Raw genomic sequence first — 22,001 nt, forward strand, 5'->3', positions numbered from 1 at the left:
AAGAGCAAGAAAATAATTTAAAATTCAATTTTCAAACTGTTTCTCATATGAAATCATGTTGACATATTTTCTTATACATATATCACTCTTTTAATTCTCTTAACAGCAATAAAGATACAGTATACTTTATAAGCTATAATAATAAGAAAATGTAAGTTAATAAAGAGAAAGAGTTTATATTTCACTCTATAGAAAAAAGTCTTTTGTTTTATTTGAGATTTCTTGATATAATAAGTTTTTTTTAGTTTTAACAGTTTCTAACTATGTTTTCAGTTTTTGTTACCACTGTATTAAGTTGGTTGATTAAATAATATATCAAATTGATGAATTATAGCAATGATCCCTTTGTGAATTTTTTCTTGTATTGTTACGCTAATATTAATATTGAGACTTCACGAAAATACTTTTATTATTATACTATTTACTATTCGGCGTGCAATCAGGCGTATTTTACATATAAACAAGCAAGGAAGAATCTTATGATAACTGCACCATCTAGAATTCTGTTACCATAACATTCTTCCTTGCTTGTTTATATGTAAAATACGCCTGATCGCACGGCAAATAGTTAGACACTTTTCATAATTTTCAATACCAAGAACAATCATAAAAGAGCGTTGCCATGTCAACACTATTTTATGAGCTCTGTTACGGCAGAATTGCCTCATTGGAATATATAAATACCATTTCAAAGTTTATATCCAGAAAATATTTTATGCAGTAAATTGATTACTCGAAAGTCTCGAAAACAATCTTTCGACACTTTTCAAAAAATATATGTTCTCAAAATATACTTGCAAAATGCAGCATACTTTTACATGACATTCAATAATTTAACTATAAATTTGAAATTACTATTTTTAATAATGCAATTCATTACTAGTTTAGGATAAACTCTAGTGCAAAAATAAAACTGTTTATAAACCATAAAATGAAGACCTCTTTGAGAATTCCATTACAAACTATAAAAACTAAATATCATGATACAAGATGTTCATGATCAAACATTATCATGTGTGGTACAGAACTGAATAAAAAATAGTTAAACTAAGTGTTTTAAATATTAATTAGAAATAATAATTAAAAAAATGTTCGAGTTAAAAGAACGTGAGCAGTATCACAGTACGTGATGTCTTGGGATAGCGTATCCTCCAGAGAATTTCTTGGGTAATAAAAAGTTTTATTAAAATTTAGAACGTAAGATAAATTATCATTAATAAGTATGTGAAACTATTATTGAATAAGATATTGTATTATACTATTTGTACAAAGAACTAATAATTAACACGTTAAATGCCACGGTAAATATCAGAAAAAAATCATATTGGCCATGGTAACTTTATTAGATAATTTAGTTAATAATGTATGTATCAATGATTAAAAATTTTGACAAAATTCATAAAAAAACACTATTTTTATGTGACTAACATGGCTCTATATTAAAACTATTAATTGTTTTAGTTTCAGTTAGACAGTGTATATGTCTGACCATGGTTCATGTAAAACTTTTTAGCGTCAGACATATATGACAGACATAGCGATTAACGTGTTAAAAATAAGATGACCATATTTTTTCAAATCAAAACCGAGACGGTTTTTTTTCGTTGAGACAAGGGGCGGAAGTGAATACTAAAAATTTAATGTGATTTTAAATTAACAAAACATTATTTAAAAATCCAATAAAAATTCGACAGCTTTGAAACTTATTATAAAATTTTGTTCAATTTTTTTCCTAATTATTTGAAAAAAGGTAGCATTCAGGTATTCCAGGGAGCCAAGAAGTTCATTTTTATAATTTTTGTTAATTTTCGTAAAATTTAAAATTTAAGTTCAAAATTATGTATGTGAAGGGCTATTTTAACTCGCCTTTTTCATAAAAGCATACTAGTTGTAAATAAAATTTTCAGATATTTGATGGGTAATAGTAATTTTATTATCAAGTAATTGCAAAAATTCATTATAAACCTACACTTTTCAAAAACCCGGGACAAAAGATCTAAATCCGGGACAAATATTGCTTTTAAAAAAATCCGGTACTATACCGGCCAAACCGGGACGTATGGTCATCTTAGTTAAAAATCACTCCAGGATATTGGGATTGGTAATAATCATTAGAATAAATTACAGGAAAATATCAGGATTACACAAGAATCGAGTTGAAAATTTAAATTTAGCTCTATTCAGTGATCGTCTATCAAAATGTACAGGTATTGATGTTTTCCACATACGCCCTTGTTATATCCCTCCACCGGCACGATTATTGTGTAATTAACGGAATATACACATGTATAAATATTTGCACTTTGGTATATGCAAATTGAATTGTTTATGTACATTTAATTTGCATATACCAAAGCAACTTTATTTAAGTATATTTAGAAAACAAGTATTTGTATGGTGTATAAAAATTGTGTATTTATAAATATATGGTTGCCAAAAAAAACCCCAATTTCATCTTCCGAGCAGAAATTTTAATTGTATTTCGTGTAGTCCAATCCATGCAACCATAAGGATTTATGCATTATGTATCATTTTTTTATTCGAGTCCTTTGAGAACAATATGAAGCATTTTTGTAACAATTTACTTCTTTAGAGAGATGCAAGAAAAAAATGTGTCGATTTATTTATATGTTGAGTCTACAAAAATGTTAGAAGTGTCGAAAATGCACCAAGATCTGCAATATCTATTGATGATACCCCCAAATAAAAATAAGTAAAATAGCTGTGTGATTAAATTTGTCTAATTTTAGGATTATAAATAGAAACGTTTTTTATATCCCTGCGTGGTTAAAATTTCGAAAAAAAACAAGATTTTTCCCTGAACAATCATAGATACTAATTCAAAAGAAACTATCTAATAGAATTTGTCAGAAAAACTATTATTAAATGCATTAATAATTTGAAAACTAGTGTTTTCCAAATTATTAATGTGTTTAGTAATAGTTCTTTTGGAAAATATTCTATTAGATAGTTTCTTCAAAATCATGAAAATTAAATGGTTTAAATTAAATTTATTTATTTATTTATTTATTTTAAATTAAATTTGTTTAAATTTGTTTAAATTTGTGAAAAAAATCCAGTAAATGAAAACCTTAAAGTAACAAAGATTGTTGTCTGCAAAACACTTTTTTACATAAATATTAAATATAGAAAAGTAATATGATGTATGAGGGATATATGTAGCAAAGTTTAAATACACACACACACACACACACACACACACACACATATATATATATATATATATATATATATATATATATATATATAAGGATGGTCCTTAATATGGGCATCTTAGAATTTCCTTGCTCCTAAGGGCTCAAATGGTTCCAAAATGATAAAAAACAATTCTCTGAAAGTTTTAGCTCTTAATATTGTCTTTTAGATAGAGCGCAATTCAACCAAAAATTTGTATGAAAATAGCATGAAATAATTTTCAAAAGTTTTGCAGAGCGTCGAATTTTCAATAAAAAAAACACGAATTTTCACTTTTAATTCATTTGTCGCTAAGTTATACCTAAAAAAAATTTTCAAAATTTTTCTCATGCTATTTCCATACAAAATTTGATTTAATTGCGCACTATCTCAAAGTTAATATTAAGAACTAAAACTTTCAGAGAATTGTTTTTTATCAATTTGGAACCATTTGAGCCCTTAGGAGAAAGGAAATTCGAAAATATCCATATTAAGGACCACCCTATATATATATATATATATATATATATATATATATATATATATGTGTGTGTGTGTGTGTGTGTTTGTATCATAGTAATGAAATTAGAGAGAACTGATATTTAACAAAATTTTCTTTAGGAAAAATTTTGCTCACATTTCACTCTTTACAACGAATAATTTGTTATAAAGGCATGAATTTTTTCAGTAATTTAAATTTTTACAGAATCACTTTTTCATCTTTGAACTAACCGTGAACAGTAATATTATTACTTATATTATTATTCTCATTTTAATAAAATTATTGTCTTATTTTAGTAAAACAACAGCAAATCTAACGATTATTTTGTTAAATTAAATATACTCCAGATATAAATATACCTGAAATATGAATATATCTCATATTTATTACGCACCTCACTCATGTAATCTTATAAAATAGGATTGTATATAATAATAGCAAATCGATATAACGTGAGTAGAATTCCTAACAAAAAACTCGAATCAAAAATCAGTTTAATAAAGAGTGTAATAAATAAAACCAATACATGAATCATTTAAATCATAAAAAATCACAACGCGGATAAAATCATTTATGCAAAAACTAACACATATTTCCAACTGAAAATCAATTACATTTGAAAATAAATTTGAATATTTGAAAGTAAAATTATGGCAATCAAACAAACGTGTCCCACCGTTTTCGACCGAACTTTTTTAAAATTCACTTTGAAAATTTAATTAAAATCGTGTATGAATTAGTATAAAATATTTTGTAATTCATTTAACTACAAATTACCATTACACATTTTTTAATACTGAAAGTAAAAATACATAGGTAAAATATTTGTTATTTGCGCTTCAATTAAATATAATTTTAATTTTAATTATTTTCCATATGAAACAATAATTATTCTCACATACACAAATTGATGAAAATTTTAACATTACCGATGTAATTGACATTTAATTAAAAATTGATTGGACTTTATAAACCAAAACTAAATAGGGGAAGAGCGGACAAAATGGTATGGTTTAACTTGTTAACCGGTCAGGGCGCATAAAGTATATTTTTGATCGACTTTTAAACTTGTATTTATTTTGTTCTTTTTATTTGTGCTTCAAAAATATTGATAATGAATATATATTTATGAATATATGAAGTCTCTGCTTCTTAGGGGCGTCCATAAATCACGTAAGGTTTTTAGGGGAAAGGGGGGGGGAGGTTTGACAAAAACACACAAAATATCACGTGGGGGAGGGAGGAGTATAGTAAGATATCACATGTATTTATTTTTTAACTAATTTTATTTTAAAAAATCAAAAATTTTCAAAAAAAATTACTTTATTCAAAAATTTTACAGTTTTGTCACATAACAAAAAATACACGTGATGTTTGTTGAGGGAGGGGGGGGTATTTTTGAATATCACCATGTATCATCAAGGGAGAGGGGGGGTCCAAAAATCCTTAAAAACTCGCTCACGTGATTAATGGACGCCCCCTAATCGGTGTGTCCTTTAGTTTGTTTTTAGAAGCAGTTAGAGTAAAAGTTAAAAACAATTCAACTTTCACACGTCTCAATTTTTTCGAATTAACTACCCTGTAGTTCATGCAAAATAGTACTACGTCATTTTGTCCATTGTATAAGTATGTAATTTTGTCCGAAAGTGAACAAAAATGAATAAATAATCAAAATTCTATCAAACGCCTAATAATTTACAATAAAATTGATCGAAATCTGAAGTACTGACATAAGTTAATTGATTTTAATAGAAATAAGTACAAATAACAATACATATTGCACTAAAAAACATGACAAATACACCCTCAGAATAAACTATTGAAGGCGAGAGAACTGATTTTCTGCGACAATACTGTGACAATGACGCTCAACATCTGACTTGATCGAGATTATAGCTTCATTTATGTTATACAGTCGCAAAAACATCACTAAAACTAGCCAATTTTTAAATAATGCCACTGTATAATTTTGTCCATATATACCACTTTGTCCGCATTTACCCTAATATTTAAATAATTTAGTATGTACGAGGTGTGTTCAAAAAGTACCCGGAATTACTAATAATTAAATTTCGCGGGTCTGGAGTGTCTGATTGTCAAAATTTTTTTTTTATTGTGTTGGTATACATGCCCCTAAAGTATGATGAAATTTTCAGCTATATTCACTGTTTACTTTGTCTGTGGTAGTCGCTAAGGTTCGACGTGTTTTTCTGAGCTCGGCGATTTTTACAATGGAAGAATTGAAAAGTCAAAGAATTTGAAGAGTCAAAGAAATTTTGCGTAAAAAATGAAATAAAGTGTTGCAAAGTGCAAAAATTCACCAGATATGGCTCCGTGTGACTTTTTCCTATTCCCAAAGTTGAAGAGACCCATGAAAGGACGGCGGTTTTCCTCGATTGAAGAAAATCGCTGAGAGTGCTCAAGGACATATCAAAAAGTGAATATCAAGGGTGCTTCGAAAATTGGAAAAAACGCTGGCATAAGTGTATTATATCTGGGGGGGACTACTTTGAAGGGGACCACATTAATGTAGACGAATAAATAAATATTTTTTTGAAAAAACGAAAATTCCGGGTACTTTTTGAACAGACCTCGTATATTAGGGTGGTCCTTAATATAGACATTTTTGAATTTCCTTACTCCCAATGGCTCAAATGGTTCCAAATTGATAAAAAATAATTCTCTGAAAGTTTTAGCTCTTTATTGTTTTTTAGATAGAGCGCAATTCAATCAAAGTTTTGTATGTAAATAGCATGAAAAAAATTTCAAAAATTTTGTAGAGCGTCGAATTTTCAATAAAAAATGACACAAATTTTCTCTTTAAATTCATTTGTCGCTAAGTTATACTTAATTTTTTTTTTAATTTTTAAATTTTTTCCATGCTATATCCATACGAAGTTTGATTGAATTGCTCACTATCTAATAGTTAATATTAAGAGCTAAAACTTTCAGAGAATTGTTTTTCATCAATTTGGAACCATTTGAGCCCTTGGGAGCAAAGAAATTCAAAAATGTCCATACTAAGGACCGCCCTATATATGTACTTCCAGTTTTTATTATCAAAATCTAACGATTTTAGTATGAAATAATCGTATTGAAGTAACTTATTATAAACAAGCTTGACAAGAGGTTTGCATATGAATAAATAAAGTAGTAGGGGAGACTGGGTACGGTTGTGCCAGTTTTTTTTATCAGCAATAATTATATTAATTTACCAGTTAGCTGGGAGAAAAGAACATTTGTCTACGTGGAAATACTAAAAAACTAGCCTTAAATAAGAAGGATTAGTTATGAAATCAAATCATACAAGAAAAAAACGAATGTCACAACTGTCCACGTCCCAGTACGGTTGTGACAGGCATAAAAATAGGTTAAAAATAATAGCTTTTACCATCAAAATTATTTATAATGACTTATTGTCAGAAATATGTAGCACAACACAACATAATCATTTAGGCAAAGCTTATGAATATAATATAACAATATATAACAAAACATACATTTTTAAATGAAAAATCTTTGTGAATTATTTTGTTTTTTTTGTCTTGAATTTTCATTACCCTTTCTCTTTCGTATTTTGTCTTAGATAAAGTTAGATTTTTCCCTATTTGTTTAAATTTAACCCAAAAATGATAAGAAATGCATGTCACATAAAACAAAACTAATTGCTGGTACTTAATTACTAATATTCAACTTAAAGCAATATTACAAACAAAATGATCTATCTGTATACAAGTAACACTTATTATTGAAAGAAATCGAACAAAAAAACTTACTTTTGACTCTTTAAAAGATATTAAATGTAGGACGTTGACTCAATGCATTAATGGAAACTTGTTCGAACAAACATACTTCATCTTTCTCCCTTTGGACTCTATTTCAAAATCCATATAGTTTAGCTGTTGTAACGACTGTCACTACCGTACCCTGGCACAACCGTACCCAGTCTCCCCTAGTACTTGTCTTTTAATATAGAGTTCCACAGAAATCGCGGTCCATTTAAACACCATCAAAATATACCTCTCTATATGTTTACATTTACAGATAGATATATTATAAACGTACATATGTAAAAATTGATCGTTGCCCTCGTTGCCCCCGTTGTTTCCGTGCACGAATATATGAAAACCACCTCCGTTGTATATATAAGCACCTGTTCAAAGCGTTCACTAATTTGATTACCGATCGTTTTGAACGAGTGATTAGCACGTTAATTGGACAAATGAATGATCGTTTAAATCTTCCATGTTTAATTCAAGGGGTCCTCCAAGTCACCAACTGTCTGCCACACATCTACTGGCGTCCCCGGATGGCTCGAGACACCCACTGGATACGCCCAATATAGGTAGGTAATTCATAATTGATAATTGATAATTGGTAATTGATAATTTTAATTGATTTTTATTTTATTTTTATATGTAATAGATGCAAACATAAAAAAATTCATACTCATTAGTTCTTGGCAAAGACTTGATTTTTTTTTATTAATACATTTTTTTAAGACAATATGCTGGGTGTAAATGCATTTAAGAGATTATCTCCTATGAAATATCTCTTTTTTTAATTATTTGACACTTTTTTCAGATCGTATGGCCATTTTTTTCAATCTTCGAGTAGGAGATTCCTCGCTTAATTCTTTTAAATATTTGTTTGGGTGACCTGGTAATTTTTTGTGATATTTTTGTTCCTTTCTTTTATCATTTCACTTATAGTTTTAATTTTTAAGTCTTAGACTTGAATTACATAGCAAAAAGTACTAAAAATTACAAGTTGTGAAAAAACTGAGCACCCGATTTGATTTTTTTTTTTAATTTTTGAAAAAACTGTTGGTTTAAATATCGAAGATGATTCGGATTTTAGTTTTAATTCTATCTAAAATTCTGAAGTTTGCTTATATACTTGAAATACATAATTTTAACTTTTCAATTCAGTTTATATAATTCTTAGAAATATGAGTAAGGTCTTTTGTTCTAACCCCTTCTTCAGTTTTCTTCAGTTCAGATTTTGTTATTCACTCATCATTAAGATAGATTTATTTTTCCTAATTTATTAAAAAAAAGGTTTTGCCCAGAAAATCTGTTTTGCTGATTTTATATTTGTTTTTTTTTTTTATTTGAATTTTCATATAAATTTCATACATTTCAGACAGGCAGAAGATCGTACAAAATATCTATACAAAGAATAGATCCTTATATTCATTCTTACATTCATACTTTGGGCTGATTTACCTAGATTTTTTTATAATATTCTTTTGTTCTATGTTTTAAGTCACCCTGTTTTTTTTCAACATTTAACACTAAATTTGAATAAAAATTGTATGTAAAATTTGCCTTCCATCAACATTTTCTATAAAACTTTTACATAGACCTTAAGCTATTTGATAATTTCATAATAGTCTTCATTTACTTACAAACTCATTATGAACTTAAAAATTTAAAGGAATAAGTAACTATAATAAAATTGAAGCAAAAACTTTATCCAGTGAAGATTTATTAGATAATGATGAATGAATAATTAGATAATAATGAAGGAAAAATAAATTTATTTCTAATCCAAGATTTTGAGTGAATACAAATATCTACATACAAGTCCAAAACAACTTCGCAATTTTCAAAGCATTTTAATACTATTCCTTATATCAATAGAAATAATATATTTGATTTGGTAAATAATCTCATCTAATTGAGTTTTTAGGGTAAGTTATAGTAATCCAATAATCGTAATTTTTTTTTTGCATATCTTTACGTTTCAAAGATTTTTGAACATTTTAGCTTACCTTAGAAAAAATGGATAGATGTATGTGTGTGTATGGATACAATTTTACGTCCATGACTTCGGGCGAACGGATCAATCGATTTCAATAATTCAAAACATTCCTATTGATAAAGATACTTCTGAAATTCATTCGATTCCTATTGTTAAAGAGAAGTGCTGATTTTGGCAAAGACAGATCCAGTCGTTTTGGAGATACGGAGCAAAAAGTTCAAAAATGGAAATTTGGTTTTTGCGAGAACATGGCATCCGATTAGATTGATTCAAAATATATTCGATTCGTGTTGAGGCGAGACGTGCAAGGTAGTTTTTGGCAAAGTCACTCCCACCCCATATAGGTAGCAAAAAGTGTTAAAAATTATAGTTTTTGAGAAAACGGAGCACCCGATTCGAATGATTCAAAAAACATTTTACTTGTGTTCACAGTGTGAAGAATCAAATTTTTCAGTTATTTTTTTAATTTCTTTTTTTTTCAATGCCCACTTCCAACCTATAGATTGTATTTGAAATCTGATTGTTAAAATAAACTGTGAATAAAAAAAATAAACGTTTTTTGTTTTAATTCTATCTAAAATTCTAAAGTTTGCTTATATACTTAAAAATAGTAATTCAGTTTATATAATTTTTAGAAATATGAGATAAGGTTTTTCGTTCCAATCTCGCAGATTAAGTTTTGTTTATTTACACTTATGTAAACATATATAAATGTTGTCGTTATAATGTATTATAAACCTTTATATTTTGTCTATAAAATACGAATAATAACTAGTGGTGTATGGCATCGTGCTTAAGGGAAATTGCTGAAACTTCCCGTACCGTAATGAAATACATACTGTAACATTGTATAATATTTATAAGAATCATATAAACTGAATCACATAGTCAAAAATATTTAATTAAAGGATATAAGTGTGCTTTAAAACTTCAGCCTGAATTAAAATTGAAATCTGAATTATTTTCGATATATAAAGTCAAAACAAAAATTAAAAATTTTAAGCAATTTTTTGCCAAAAGCAATTGTTTTGTTGACATAAGCAGAAAGTTTTTTGAATCATTCAATTCAGATGCTTATTTCTCTCAAAAACTGACATTTGTATATTTAGCTCTGTATCTTCGAAATGGCTGGGCCTGTCTCTGTCAATTCTCTGAATCATTACTAATTGAATGTTTTTTGGATCATTTAAATCGGATGCTCCAATCTCTCAAAAACTCGATTTCTATTTTTGCACTCTTTGCTCGGTATCTCCGAAGCGGCTGGACCTGCCTTTGCCAAAAACTAATCAGCACATCTCCCTATCAATAGAAATCGAATGTATTTTGAACCATTTAAATCGGTTTATCCGTGCGCCCGAAAACGTGGACAAAAAATTGTATCCATACATACATACACACACTCACACATCCATTTTTTTTTATGTATGCCAAATGTTCAGAAACCTTCAAAACGTCGAGAAGTGTAAAAATTTTCAATTTCGATTTTTGGACGATTACAATAAATTACCAGGAACGGTAATTACGGGAAGTTAATAAACAGTGTTCAACATTTTCAAAAACTGAAACATCATTCAAATTTAATAGTCACTCAGCTTCTTGACATCAATTTCAAGAATACTGAAAAAGAAGCTGTCCAAAAATAATATTGAAGACCTTTAGCACTACCACATCTTTGTAGATATGAACAGAATTGGTGAATTCTCATTGTGTGGTTCTTCAACTATCGATATAGTAAAATTTACCACGATAATTTATATGTGTATTTGAAAATGTGTGTATGAGGTCATAGGATTGTACTGTATTCTGATTGCTTTTGAAAAAATATATTTGAAAATGTTTGAAATAATGAAATTTACAGTATTTGTTATAATCTATTTGAGACCGATTAAAACATCTCGAATATTTCATTACGGTACGGAAAGTTCTAACAATTTGCCTTGAAGCACGATTCTATGCACATGCACCACTAGTTGATATTGAGATAACACATTTCTTAAATATTCAATTTATTTATTGGGTTAATTATATTTCCTCTGTTTTTTTAACTTCTCGTAGGGTAAGTTATAGTAATCGCAAAAAATCGAAAATGAAAATTTTTATATATCTTTACGTTTAAAAACCTTCTGAACATTTTTGGCATACCTTAGAAAAAATGGATGTATGTGTGTGTGTGTATGTGCGTGTGTGTATGTATGTGCGGATACAAATTTTCGTCGACGATTTCGGGAACACGAATCAACCGATTTGAATAATTCAAGAAACATTCGATTCGTATTGATAAGGAGACGTGCTGATTAGTTTTTGGCAAAGGCAGGTCTAGACATTCGAAAGATACGGGGCAAAAAGTTCCAAAAATGGTAACTCAGTTTTTAAGAGAACGGAGGGAATTTGAAAAAATGTTCAGAATTTCCAAAATTTGTCAAAATGAAAACATTTTTCTTTTCAAAAAAATTTTGTTTTTCAAAAAAAATTTTTTTTTTTAAAAAAAGTAATTTTTTGTCAAATTTATAGTTTCTCAAAAATCTAATTTTTTCGAAGTAAATTTTTTTCAAAAATGTTAATCGTTTTTAAAAAAAACTAATAATTTTTGGTACGGAAAGTTCCAGCAATTTGCCTTAAGGCACGATGCCCTAATTGCCTTAAGACAGAATTCCACTTACAGCTAGTTTTTAAATAACTCATTTCTCTATTAAGGTTTCGTGGGAGGCGACTCTCACGGCTTCGTCCACGAATGGGCGTGCGCCGCCAGTTCGCGCGACGAGTACTCGAGGCTCGCGGGTCGCGGCTCGAGCCCCGAATTGTTCGGTTCGATATCCGCGGGTCTCCATTACGCCAGCGGGGGCTCCCTTGGGAGAGGGTCAACTTTAGCCGGGAGCGGGCCAGACAGGCAGAGGAACAGGAGCTGTTTCGGGAATAGTGGAGGGTCGTCTATCTGGTCATGCTTTGTCGCCTGTCATAGGGGGACTGAGGCAGAGTCTGGCTAGGAGGAAGGTAATAAGAAATTTATGTGTAAACTTACAACTTTGAAAACAAAAAATATTTAGGAATAAAATGTGTTTATGTAGCGAATTTATTGTAAGCAAATTTATTTTAAAAGAAGTCGGTGCTGGTATATATCTATTGCCAGTGGCGTCGGAACCGTGTGGGCTGTGTGGGCTCAAAATATCAAAATATTATATGCCCTGGTATCATGTGTATCAATTATAAAACGAAGCCACTGGCTGTGTATCAAAAAACCCATCAAAAATTTGCTTCCGACGCCACTGTCTATTGCTGTCAAATGTTTGACTTTTGAAGTAAAACTTCTTTAGGCGCGACTAGGGTGTAAATCCGTACAAATGCAAAGGAAGTGTGTTACGGCAGATGAGAGTCGAGTACTAATGATTTGTCATTTAATCTCGATGATATCTTTTCTTTACGGGTCGATTGTGATTAGTCGTCGCGTATGTGAATAGAGATCTGTCGTTGTATGCGTACAGGCGTCAAAGTTGTATGCGTAACGATATAAACAAGGAAATCGGTATAGATAAATATTTTAAAGTTACATCGTAGTACAAATCTTGATTTAATGAAAAACTCCTGAATCAGAAGAATATTTTACCCTGTCCCCCGTAAATAATTATAATAAAAATAATAAAACAAACAATTTGCACCGTGTAAGGAACATAAGTTCATTGAAATAATTTCTATATTATTTGCAGTTTATATAACTCTTTCATGTTATTGAAATGGAAAATATTTTTTAGGCAAAACAGATATACAGCTGTTCAAGAATGATATTATATGGCCAGCAAAAACGTAAAAAATATACTATCAGTCAATGAATGTATGTTAATTTTAATTATATGAAGTCCTTCAAACACAATTATAACATGATGAGTAAGTTGCGAAAACAATATTTGTTTAGGCGTTGTTTAACATAATCCACAGTGTGAACAAATATTAAAGAATTTATTAATCAGCAGTTACTTCATTTCTCTAATAAAAGTTCATTTCTAAATGCTAATTACAATGATAAATCGATCATGTCATTTTTGAAGTATGACTTTAATTACATTATTGTTTTTAAATATTATACATATTTTTAATGCTATTATAAATATATAATTTATAACTTATCATTATATAAATGTGTATAATGGTTGACACTAATAAATGTGTGTATCACGAGTGTTACCATATTACTAATAAACATTATTCAAAATTGTTATATAATGTATTTATTTTTACTTAAATGTCATCTTATATAGTAGCAAATAAGTTTTACTTCAATCACGTGTGAACCTTACGCGCACTCTTTTTTATTTTGTTGGTACATGTTGATCAGTTATATCAGAAATATTCAACGTTCTATTCAAAATCCAAATGTTTCCAACCAAGCAAAATATATATGCAAGTATCATAAACGTTCTTTGGGTTTTCAAATCGTATTTACTAAATATGAATTAAAAATAAGAAATATTTAAGCGCAAATTGTAAATATTTCTATAGTGAATTTATAGTAAGCAAACGCAATAACGTCATTTTTTTTAGTGAAATTCGGAAAAGCTGGTACAAGCTGGTTATATTAGATCTGTTATATTAGAAATCTTGGAAATTCTATTCAGAATACAAAAGTTTTCAAACAAGCAAAATATTAGGTTGGCAACTAAGTAAGAGCAGTGTTCAGCTTACATAGTTTCAATTTAATTTTTAGGTTTACTGACGTAGTCCAAAAGTAAAATACCTTTTGTTAAGAGATAGTAGGCTATTTAGATAGCCATCAGTAAACAAAGAGTTTTTTGATCGATTGTGTAGTTTTTGCTCTGGACATCCAGTTGATATTGATTACAAAGGGATTGTCTGAATTGTGATGTCTACATTGAACAACTAAAAAAGTTAAACAATGCATTCGAAGAAAAGCGACCTAAATTGACAAATCAAAACAGTGATTTATACGATCAAAATTATCAGAATTTGATTAGGATGTTTTGCCTCATTCATCATACAGTCTTGTCATTATACCTTCTGACTACTTTTTGTTTCGATATTTACAAAACTCCCTAATTTGTAAACAATTAATTGAAAATAATGATGTCAATTTGTACCTCATTCGATTTTTTTTTAATGAATTAATTGTTTGTACACATATCGAGTATCTTACTATTAATAAGATATGCTTAATCTACCAGTTTCAATGATGAGTAAAACGTAGGAATAATTTGTTTTAAAACATGTATGGCTTAATTCAATATTTAAGACAGAAAACCAGTATTGATAAACAAGAAACCAATTTTAGTGGCATGTTAATATAAAATAATTAAAAAATGGTCGGATAAAAAAATTATATGATAATGAAATCATATAGTTTTATCTCTATCTATAATTAATCATTTCTAGTGAATATTATCATTTATCTAGATTTCGCAAGGATTAAAATTGTACAGTGAGCACCGAGAGGCGGCTGCCGTGCGAGTATGGAGATCAGCTCTCAAAAATATCAGGAGACGTGACGACAGATTTATGCTACTAGGTTATTTATATAGGGCACATGCCGATTGGGGAAAATACAGGTAGATATTTATTTAAAACACAACTGTTATATAAAAATGATATATGATCATATTTCATCAGAGAATCGCTGGAATATGCTCATAGACAACTAAGTATATCAGAAGAATTAGATTCGCCTTGGATGCGCGCGGAAGCTTACATCAATTTGGCGACTGCACACGAGAGGATGGGGGCCCTAGAAAGGTAATAATGGACACATTTTTCTAAAACATATATTATTTAATGAAGGTAATGTATACACAAATAGGAATGTAATAACTAGTATTAAAATGCATTTGATGATTTAAAAACAAGTTAAAAAAAATATAAAAAAGGGAAAAAAACAAAATTCTCAAACAAAATCTATTTTTTTTTTCAAAATTTTCGAAAATTTTTAAAGTTTTTAAAAAAAATTAATTAAGGAAAGATGCAGCAATTTGTCTCAAGGCACGATGCCATACACCACTAGTCTACATATATATAAAAATAAGTCGAGTTTTCCTTCCTGACGATATAACTCCAGAACGCACGAACCGATTTCGACAATTTTGCATTCGCTGGAAAGGTCTCGGGCTCTGCAAGGTTTATAGCTAAGAGCTTAATTAGTGGTGCATGGCATCGTGCTTTAATGCAAATTGCTGGAACTTCACGCACCGTAATCAAAAATTCGAGCAATGACATTAGTGAGAATTATCAGAATTATGCTTAGCTAAGTCAACGAGCAATTCTTGCCGCAAAGAATAATGATGTACACGCACTGAATTTCATCATTCAATCAAAAGTTGCTGGCGATTTAGTGACATACCAATGATTCCGACTGGTCTTCCGTTTGACTTTAAACGATTGCAATTTCCAGTTCGCCTTGCGTTCGCAATAACAAGTCGCAAGGCCTATCGCTTAGTGTTTGCGGGAAATTTCAAATAGATTATTTAAAAAATCATTGTTTTTCACATGGGCTGTTACACGTTGCCTGCTCACGAGTTGGAAAACCATCCGCTTTGTTTGTGTTAACGTCAGACCAAAAAACAAAAAATGTGGTTTACCAAAAAGCACTTCAATGAAACAGATAATTTGCGGATTCACTTTCATTTACTTAGGGAAGTTTAACTAAAAAACACTTCATTTTTGTAATCGAAATAAATTCATTACTGTTGTGTAATAAAATCAAATTTTTCCTTTTCAAATATAAAACAAACAAAACATTTCTTCATCATTCTCATGAAACCATCTGGTAGCAAAACGGAGTTCGTCGGGTTTGCTAGTTTTTTTATAAAATTGGATTGATTAATTAAACATGCCATAAAAATATATCAATTGGGATATTTCATCAATGTTTTCACCCAGGGCCCTGAGTTACGCTCGCCACGCTCTATATAACGATTCGGAACGTGTCGAAGGTGCAGTCCAGCTGACGGTGGCGCGGGTATATTTAGAAATGGGTGGATATTCCAGGTCGCTAGAAGGACTGCATGGAGCTCTTAAATTAGCCCAAGCCACCAGAGATCACGCATTGGAATTACAGGTACACTTATATCTAATTATAATCGGCAAATATTTCCAATCTCTGATAATGTTAACATCCAGCGCAAATGTTATCCATCAAGTAGGTGTTTAGATAGACGGAGATTTCCGCAAAGGAAATCTTGGAAACTACGCTTGGATTCTCGGAAGTTTTGTGTAACGGTTTTATATAAATATTTATTAGGAAATTCACTCTAGACGCTGATTGAAAACGCGCGGAAACATAATGTGTATTTGTAAACTTTTTGTTTCAATTGTAAAAATATAAATTTAGTTCAAATAATCATCTGAGCATGATATAAATCATATATAAGGCACTTAATCTTCTATTTTACATAATTTATAAGAAACCGATTGCAACTCATCGAACTTTCTACAAAATATTACCACCATCAATATCTCAAAAATAATAAAGAAAGTAATCTTTTAACAACAATATTTAAAAGTAGAGGGCAAAAAATGTGTCATTTAAGCCATCGTCTTAAACCAAGCACTGTTGCTATCAAGAGATAAGCGTCCAAGTTTGAAAATCTATAACAAAAGTATTTTCTTTTATTGTTAAGTTTTTTGCTTTGCAAGTACTGTTCGAAACGTATAAATATTTGCGCTAAATGGTAATTGCGCACTTTAGTAAGCAAATTTGTTAGGCACCCTCTACATTAGGGTGGTCCTTAATATGGACATTTTCGAAAAGCATTTTTTTAATTTTTGAAATGTTTTCCTTGTTAAGTTAATAATAAGAGCTAAAACTTTTAGAGAACGTTTTTTTTATCAATTTGGAAGCATTTGAGCCCCTGGGAGCAAGGAAATTCGAAAATGTCCATACTAAGGACCACCCTACTCCACATATTGTACATACTAATGTCCAATTTATAGTGTTTTTAAATTTCCTATGCTTTAGTACTAACATTTTCACGTTTCTACCTTTACAGGTATACGTAGGATTTTCTGAATTATTCGGAAGGTTACAGGACGTTGACAAAAGTGCCACTTATGCAGCAAAAGCTTACGATCTGTCCAGATCTTTGCAGGTACAATATAATAAGGAACACATTACATACATATCACAAAAATTACAAATATATGTATTACCATATTAATGTTTTAGTTGGGAGATTTAAATTCACGCGACCATAGAGCTGCGCTTATCCAAATGGCATCAGCCTTGAGAAAACAAGGTGACTTGGGAGACGCCCAGGATTATTGCTCGGTAAACCAATTACTTTGTTTTTATTAAATTAGAACGTAAAAATAAAATTTTATTTATTTTTGTTTATAGGAAGCAATACGATTATCTATTGTATCAGGAGACCAAGCGACTTATACGCGAGCGTTAGGTGTCATGGGTGATATATACCGAAAGAAACAAGATATCGGTGTAAGTAAATTTAAAGAAATTACATATGTTAATAGTAGTTATAAATATAATTAGTTATAAATAAATAAGTAAAAAAATAAATGAGAAAAAAAGAATCCTGATTCAAAATTAATGGGCCACTTCTGCTGAAAAATTGAAAAATGTTATGTCAAGGCTATGCTCCGCTGGGTTTTTCATATAAAATAGTACTAAAAATTGTCAAAATGCTATAAGGGTGGTGTGCAGTCAGGCGAAAATCTTATCTAGAAAACGCACAAATGTTGAAAAGAACTTTATCATAAGTGCATATTTCTGATGTGTTGACCTGTGAGAAATTTATGTGAAAAACGCCTGACTGCAGAGCAACCATTTGGCATTTTGGCTGTTTTTAGTACCATTTTATATGAAAAACGCATTGTAACATAGCCTTGCCATAACATTGGTCTATTTTACGCCAGAATCAATTTTGGCGATTAATTCGTTCAGGAGACGAATATGTTTTAGAGATCTGTGAAAATTCTTCCTACTTTTAATTAATTATAAGAGACAATAGGCTTATAATTTAAAATATCAAAATAATGTAGATAAATCTTGAAATGAAAATTCGAATGACATTCAGAGGCAACTACATCGAATGTTGTTCCAAGCCTAGTAGTAGGCTCGGTGATTATTTATCAGATTTTATCAGGAGTTAATTTTGTATGCAAAATTTAATTTAATTTTGACATTTAATTTCAAATCCTTAATTAATTAAATTAAATAATAATTAATTCTTTAAAGTCGTATAACTCGTACACTTGTAGATCTAGATGCATAAATTTTTTATGACAGATTTCTAACTTCAGAATGATAATAAACTCTATAAGTTGCAGCTAATCTGAGCTAACAATTTTTTTACCCAAATATACCCCAAAAAATAGTACTTTTGATCAGACTTATTTTCGGGGTTTCGGCGATTTTTGACTATAAAACTAGGAGTATTGAAATATAACTTTTTGGACGATATATCTTTTGCAATTTGATAAGTACATGTGGATATTAAGGTTTTTATCCCAATGTCCTATATCCCCTAGATGCCTGGCAAGCGTCAGGCATTCATCGTGTTCAAGAATTAAAAAATGTTCTTTGTTCCATTGATTCCTTTTAACAGATTGGACTATTGGGTAAAATCAGATCAATAAAATATTTTGCGTGTAAGATCCCTATTTATATAACAGATTTTTGAAATTAACCCTTTCCACTCGGCAAAATTCATATAAATCTCAGAATTTGCGAGTGGAAAGGGTTAATTTATGTCCTTTTTGTAAAAATAAAAAAACTATTACTGTTCCAGCGAGCATTTCGTCAATACGAACAAGCGATGGGTGCTTCGGCAGCCGTAGGGGACAGACTTGCGCAAATGCAAGCCATGGACGGAGCGGCCAGATGTCTAGAAGCCCTTAGGTAATTTATATAAAATAATAAAAATAGTTTAACAATAATAATAATAATATTTTATGCAATATTGTGATTTAATTGCTATGGTTTTTGCTAGATTGCAAAATAAAATATGTAACTGCCGTCCGCTAGAATTCAACACGAGGTTACTGGAAGTTGCAAGTTCGGTTGGAGCAAAGGTATGGTAAAAATTCATATAAAAAATAATTATGTAAAAATAAGTTAAAATCTTAATTACTGAATTGTAAGAGATATTGTGTATTATCGTTATGTTTATTAACAAGCAATGGTTCTGGATTCAAAAAAATATTTAACTTCAATTTGTGAAAAATCACTGAAGTCAAATAGTTGTTAAATCCTTCAAATTCATCATGATTTTTTTCTAGTTGTTGGTGCGTACGGTAAGGACGAGACTGTCGCAGATCTACACGAGCCTCGGAGATTCAGACAAAGCTTTAGAACATGAAAGAGCAGCCAGCGAATTGAGAATAGATTGTCCAGGATGTGGAGAAGATATGGGCTTGGAACCAGAACCATTGGAAGCTCTGCCTTGTGCTCACATACTGCACGCAAGGTAAATCGAAAATTGATACTTTATCCAAGTAATACAATACTCATATTACAATTACGCTTCATAAAATAACTAGTTGTAAGTGGCATTTTGTAAGACGAGTTGCAATCTTCCCAATATGTGCAGGAAGACTTAGCAACTGATGATATTTTGAAATTATGCCCCATCAATCCAAACTTAGATGTTTTTTTTTGTATCTATAACAATTTTCATAGGTCTACAAATTCATAAGAATGATGATCCAGATCATTACTCCTGTCATCATACAAAGTTTCGTCAAAATTATCAAAAAAAAATTAACAGTCCATTACAAAGAATTGTCTTGACTAATCTTTAGCAAAAACTGATCAGCACTATTGCCAACTGATACCTCTCGCCTAGGGATTTTTGGCAAAAACGTGAACAAAAAAGGTTGAAAAATTGATGATCAAGATCATTACCTCTATCATCATACAAAGTTTCGACAAAATTATCAAAAAAAAATTAACAGCCAATTACGAAGAATTGTCTTGACTAACCTTTAGCAAAACCTGATCAGCACGATTTCCAACTAATATCTTTTGCTCAGGATTTTTGGCAAAAACGTGGACAAAATAATGATGATCAAGATCATTCTTCATCATATAAAAGAAAATGATCAAAAAACACAAGTCCATTAAAGACTCGACTAACCTTTAGCAAACCTGATCAGCAGATTTCCAACGATTCTTGGCTCAGATTTTTGCAAAAATGTGAACTTTTGTTGATGATCAAGACATTACCTTTTCATCATCAGAAAATTTTTTCGAAATTATCAAAAAAAATAACGTTACAAAGATGTCTCGACTAACGTTAGCAAACCTATCAGCATTTGTAACTAATATCTTTTGGCTCAGGATTTTTGGCACAAACGTAGGCACTTTATAATAATAACGGCTTGAACCTATCATCGCAAAACTGATCAAACGAGTCCTTGTAGCAATTTAAAAATTTTCCTCCTGACTACATACAGGAAGATTTTGCTCGTCGTTCCAGTTGATAGAACCCTTTCGGTAACTGATGATATTCTTATGTGATATATGATGATATTATAACCTTTAGCACGACCCATAAGTATGGTTACATCATGAATATAAGACAAACTACTAGTTTCCAATACACATATTTGAATTAATAGAGAGTAAGAAACACTGTGAAAAGTGTCTGGCATTGTTTCGGATAACCTGATATCAAGTATCATATCCATTTTCAATATTTTCAAGAATCAAATATATTTATTCCATTGTTGAAAAAAATCTGATAAAAATATATCAAATATAAATAGACCACTGCCTACTAAAAAGCCACGTGTTAAAATAAAACAACAAAACAGAACTCAAGTAGGGCTTAAGCTCTGATTTTGTTAAAAACATTTGAATTTTGATTCTCCTTATTATCAGCCATCAATTTAATCCTTTCAGGTGTGCTCATGACATTCTAAGGAGGCGTGACAAAAGAAGAACTCGCGCTTGTCCTGCTTGCAACAAAAATCTAGGATCTCGACTTCAACTCTGTCAAGACGAAATCTTCTCAATCGGAGCATCTCCTCCTGTGGTAATGAGTCCACCACTTATAACTTCTGCAAACAGGTCCAGACTTTCCCTCAATGCAGATACTTTGAGTTTAAGAGCCTCTAGTTTAACAATGAACAGCGACTGCCAAGCTACTTCCTCAGTTTAAAACAGTATTTGACCGAGATGGTGAATAATCATTTTTGGAATAATGGTAACTTAGGAAGGAAACGTAGATGAATACTATGAGTCGTTAATATTGATGTATGTAGCGTTGTATATGAATTTTATCTGATAGATCTCACTGCACATTTTATACGTTACGATAAACTGTCACACTAACTGGTCGCAAATCCTGTTTACCACAAAACCTGGTCAGTAGTCGGGTACCAAGATTGAAGACAAAATCTTAATAGTATCATATGAAACCGCCTTTTAAAGTAGGCGATATCATTTGAAAGGACCTTAAACTTCTTAAACATTTTAGTATTAAAACTCCCTATTAGCGCTTTAAGTCTAATTAAAACAAACCAAATAACAATTTTAGGGAATATTTGAGGGCAACGTCTCAATAATGATTTTTAACTAAAA

General features: G+C 30.2%; 1 protein-coding gene across 1 annotated transcript; it reads left to right on the forward strand.

Moving 5' to 3' along the window:
- The first annotated feature begins 1,129 nt into the window (after positions 1-1,129).
- LOC113374718 (43 kDa receptor-associated protein of the synapse homolog) lies at positions 1,130-21,579 on the forward strand. Its single transcript, XM_026614691.1, is given in 15 exon segments — positions 1,130-1,167; positions 7,957-8,046; positions 8,694-8,703; positions 12,355-12,423; positions 12,425-12,454; positions 14,864-15,015; positions 15,077-15,199; positions 16,340-16,517; positions 17,449-17,547; positions 17,625-17,726; positions 17,796-17,894; positions 19,207-19,316; positions 19,408-19,489; positions 19,697-19,884; positions 21,321-21,579. Coding segments are annotated over 15 exon segments (1,629 nt in total).
- Positions 21,580-22,001: the final 422 nt, after the last annotated feature.

Source organism: Ctenocephalides felis, unplaced genomic scaffold (genome assembly GCF_003426905.1).
Source record: "Ctenocephalides felis isolate EL2017-DRISC unplaced genomic scaffold, ASM342690v1 CF-g0.4_SCAFFOLD_01886, whole genome shotgun sequence".
NCBI classification, from domain to species: Eukaryota; Metazoa; Arthropoda; class Insecta; order Siphonaptera; family Pulicidae; genus Ctenocephalides; species Ctenocephalides felis.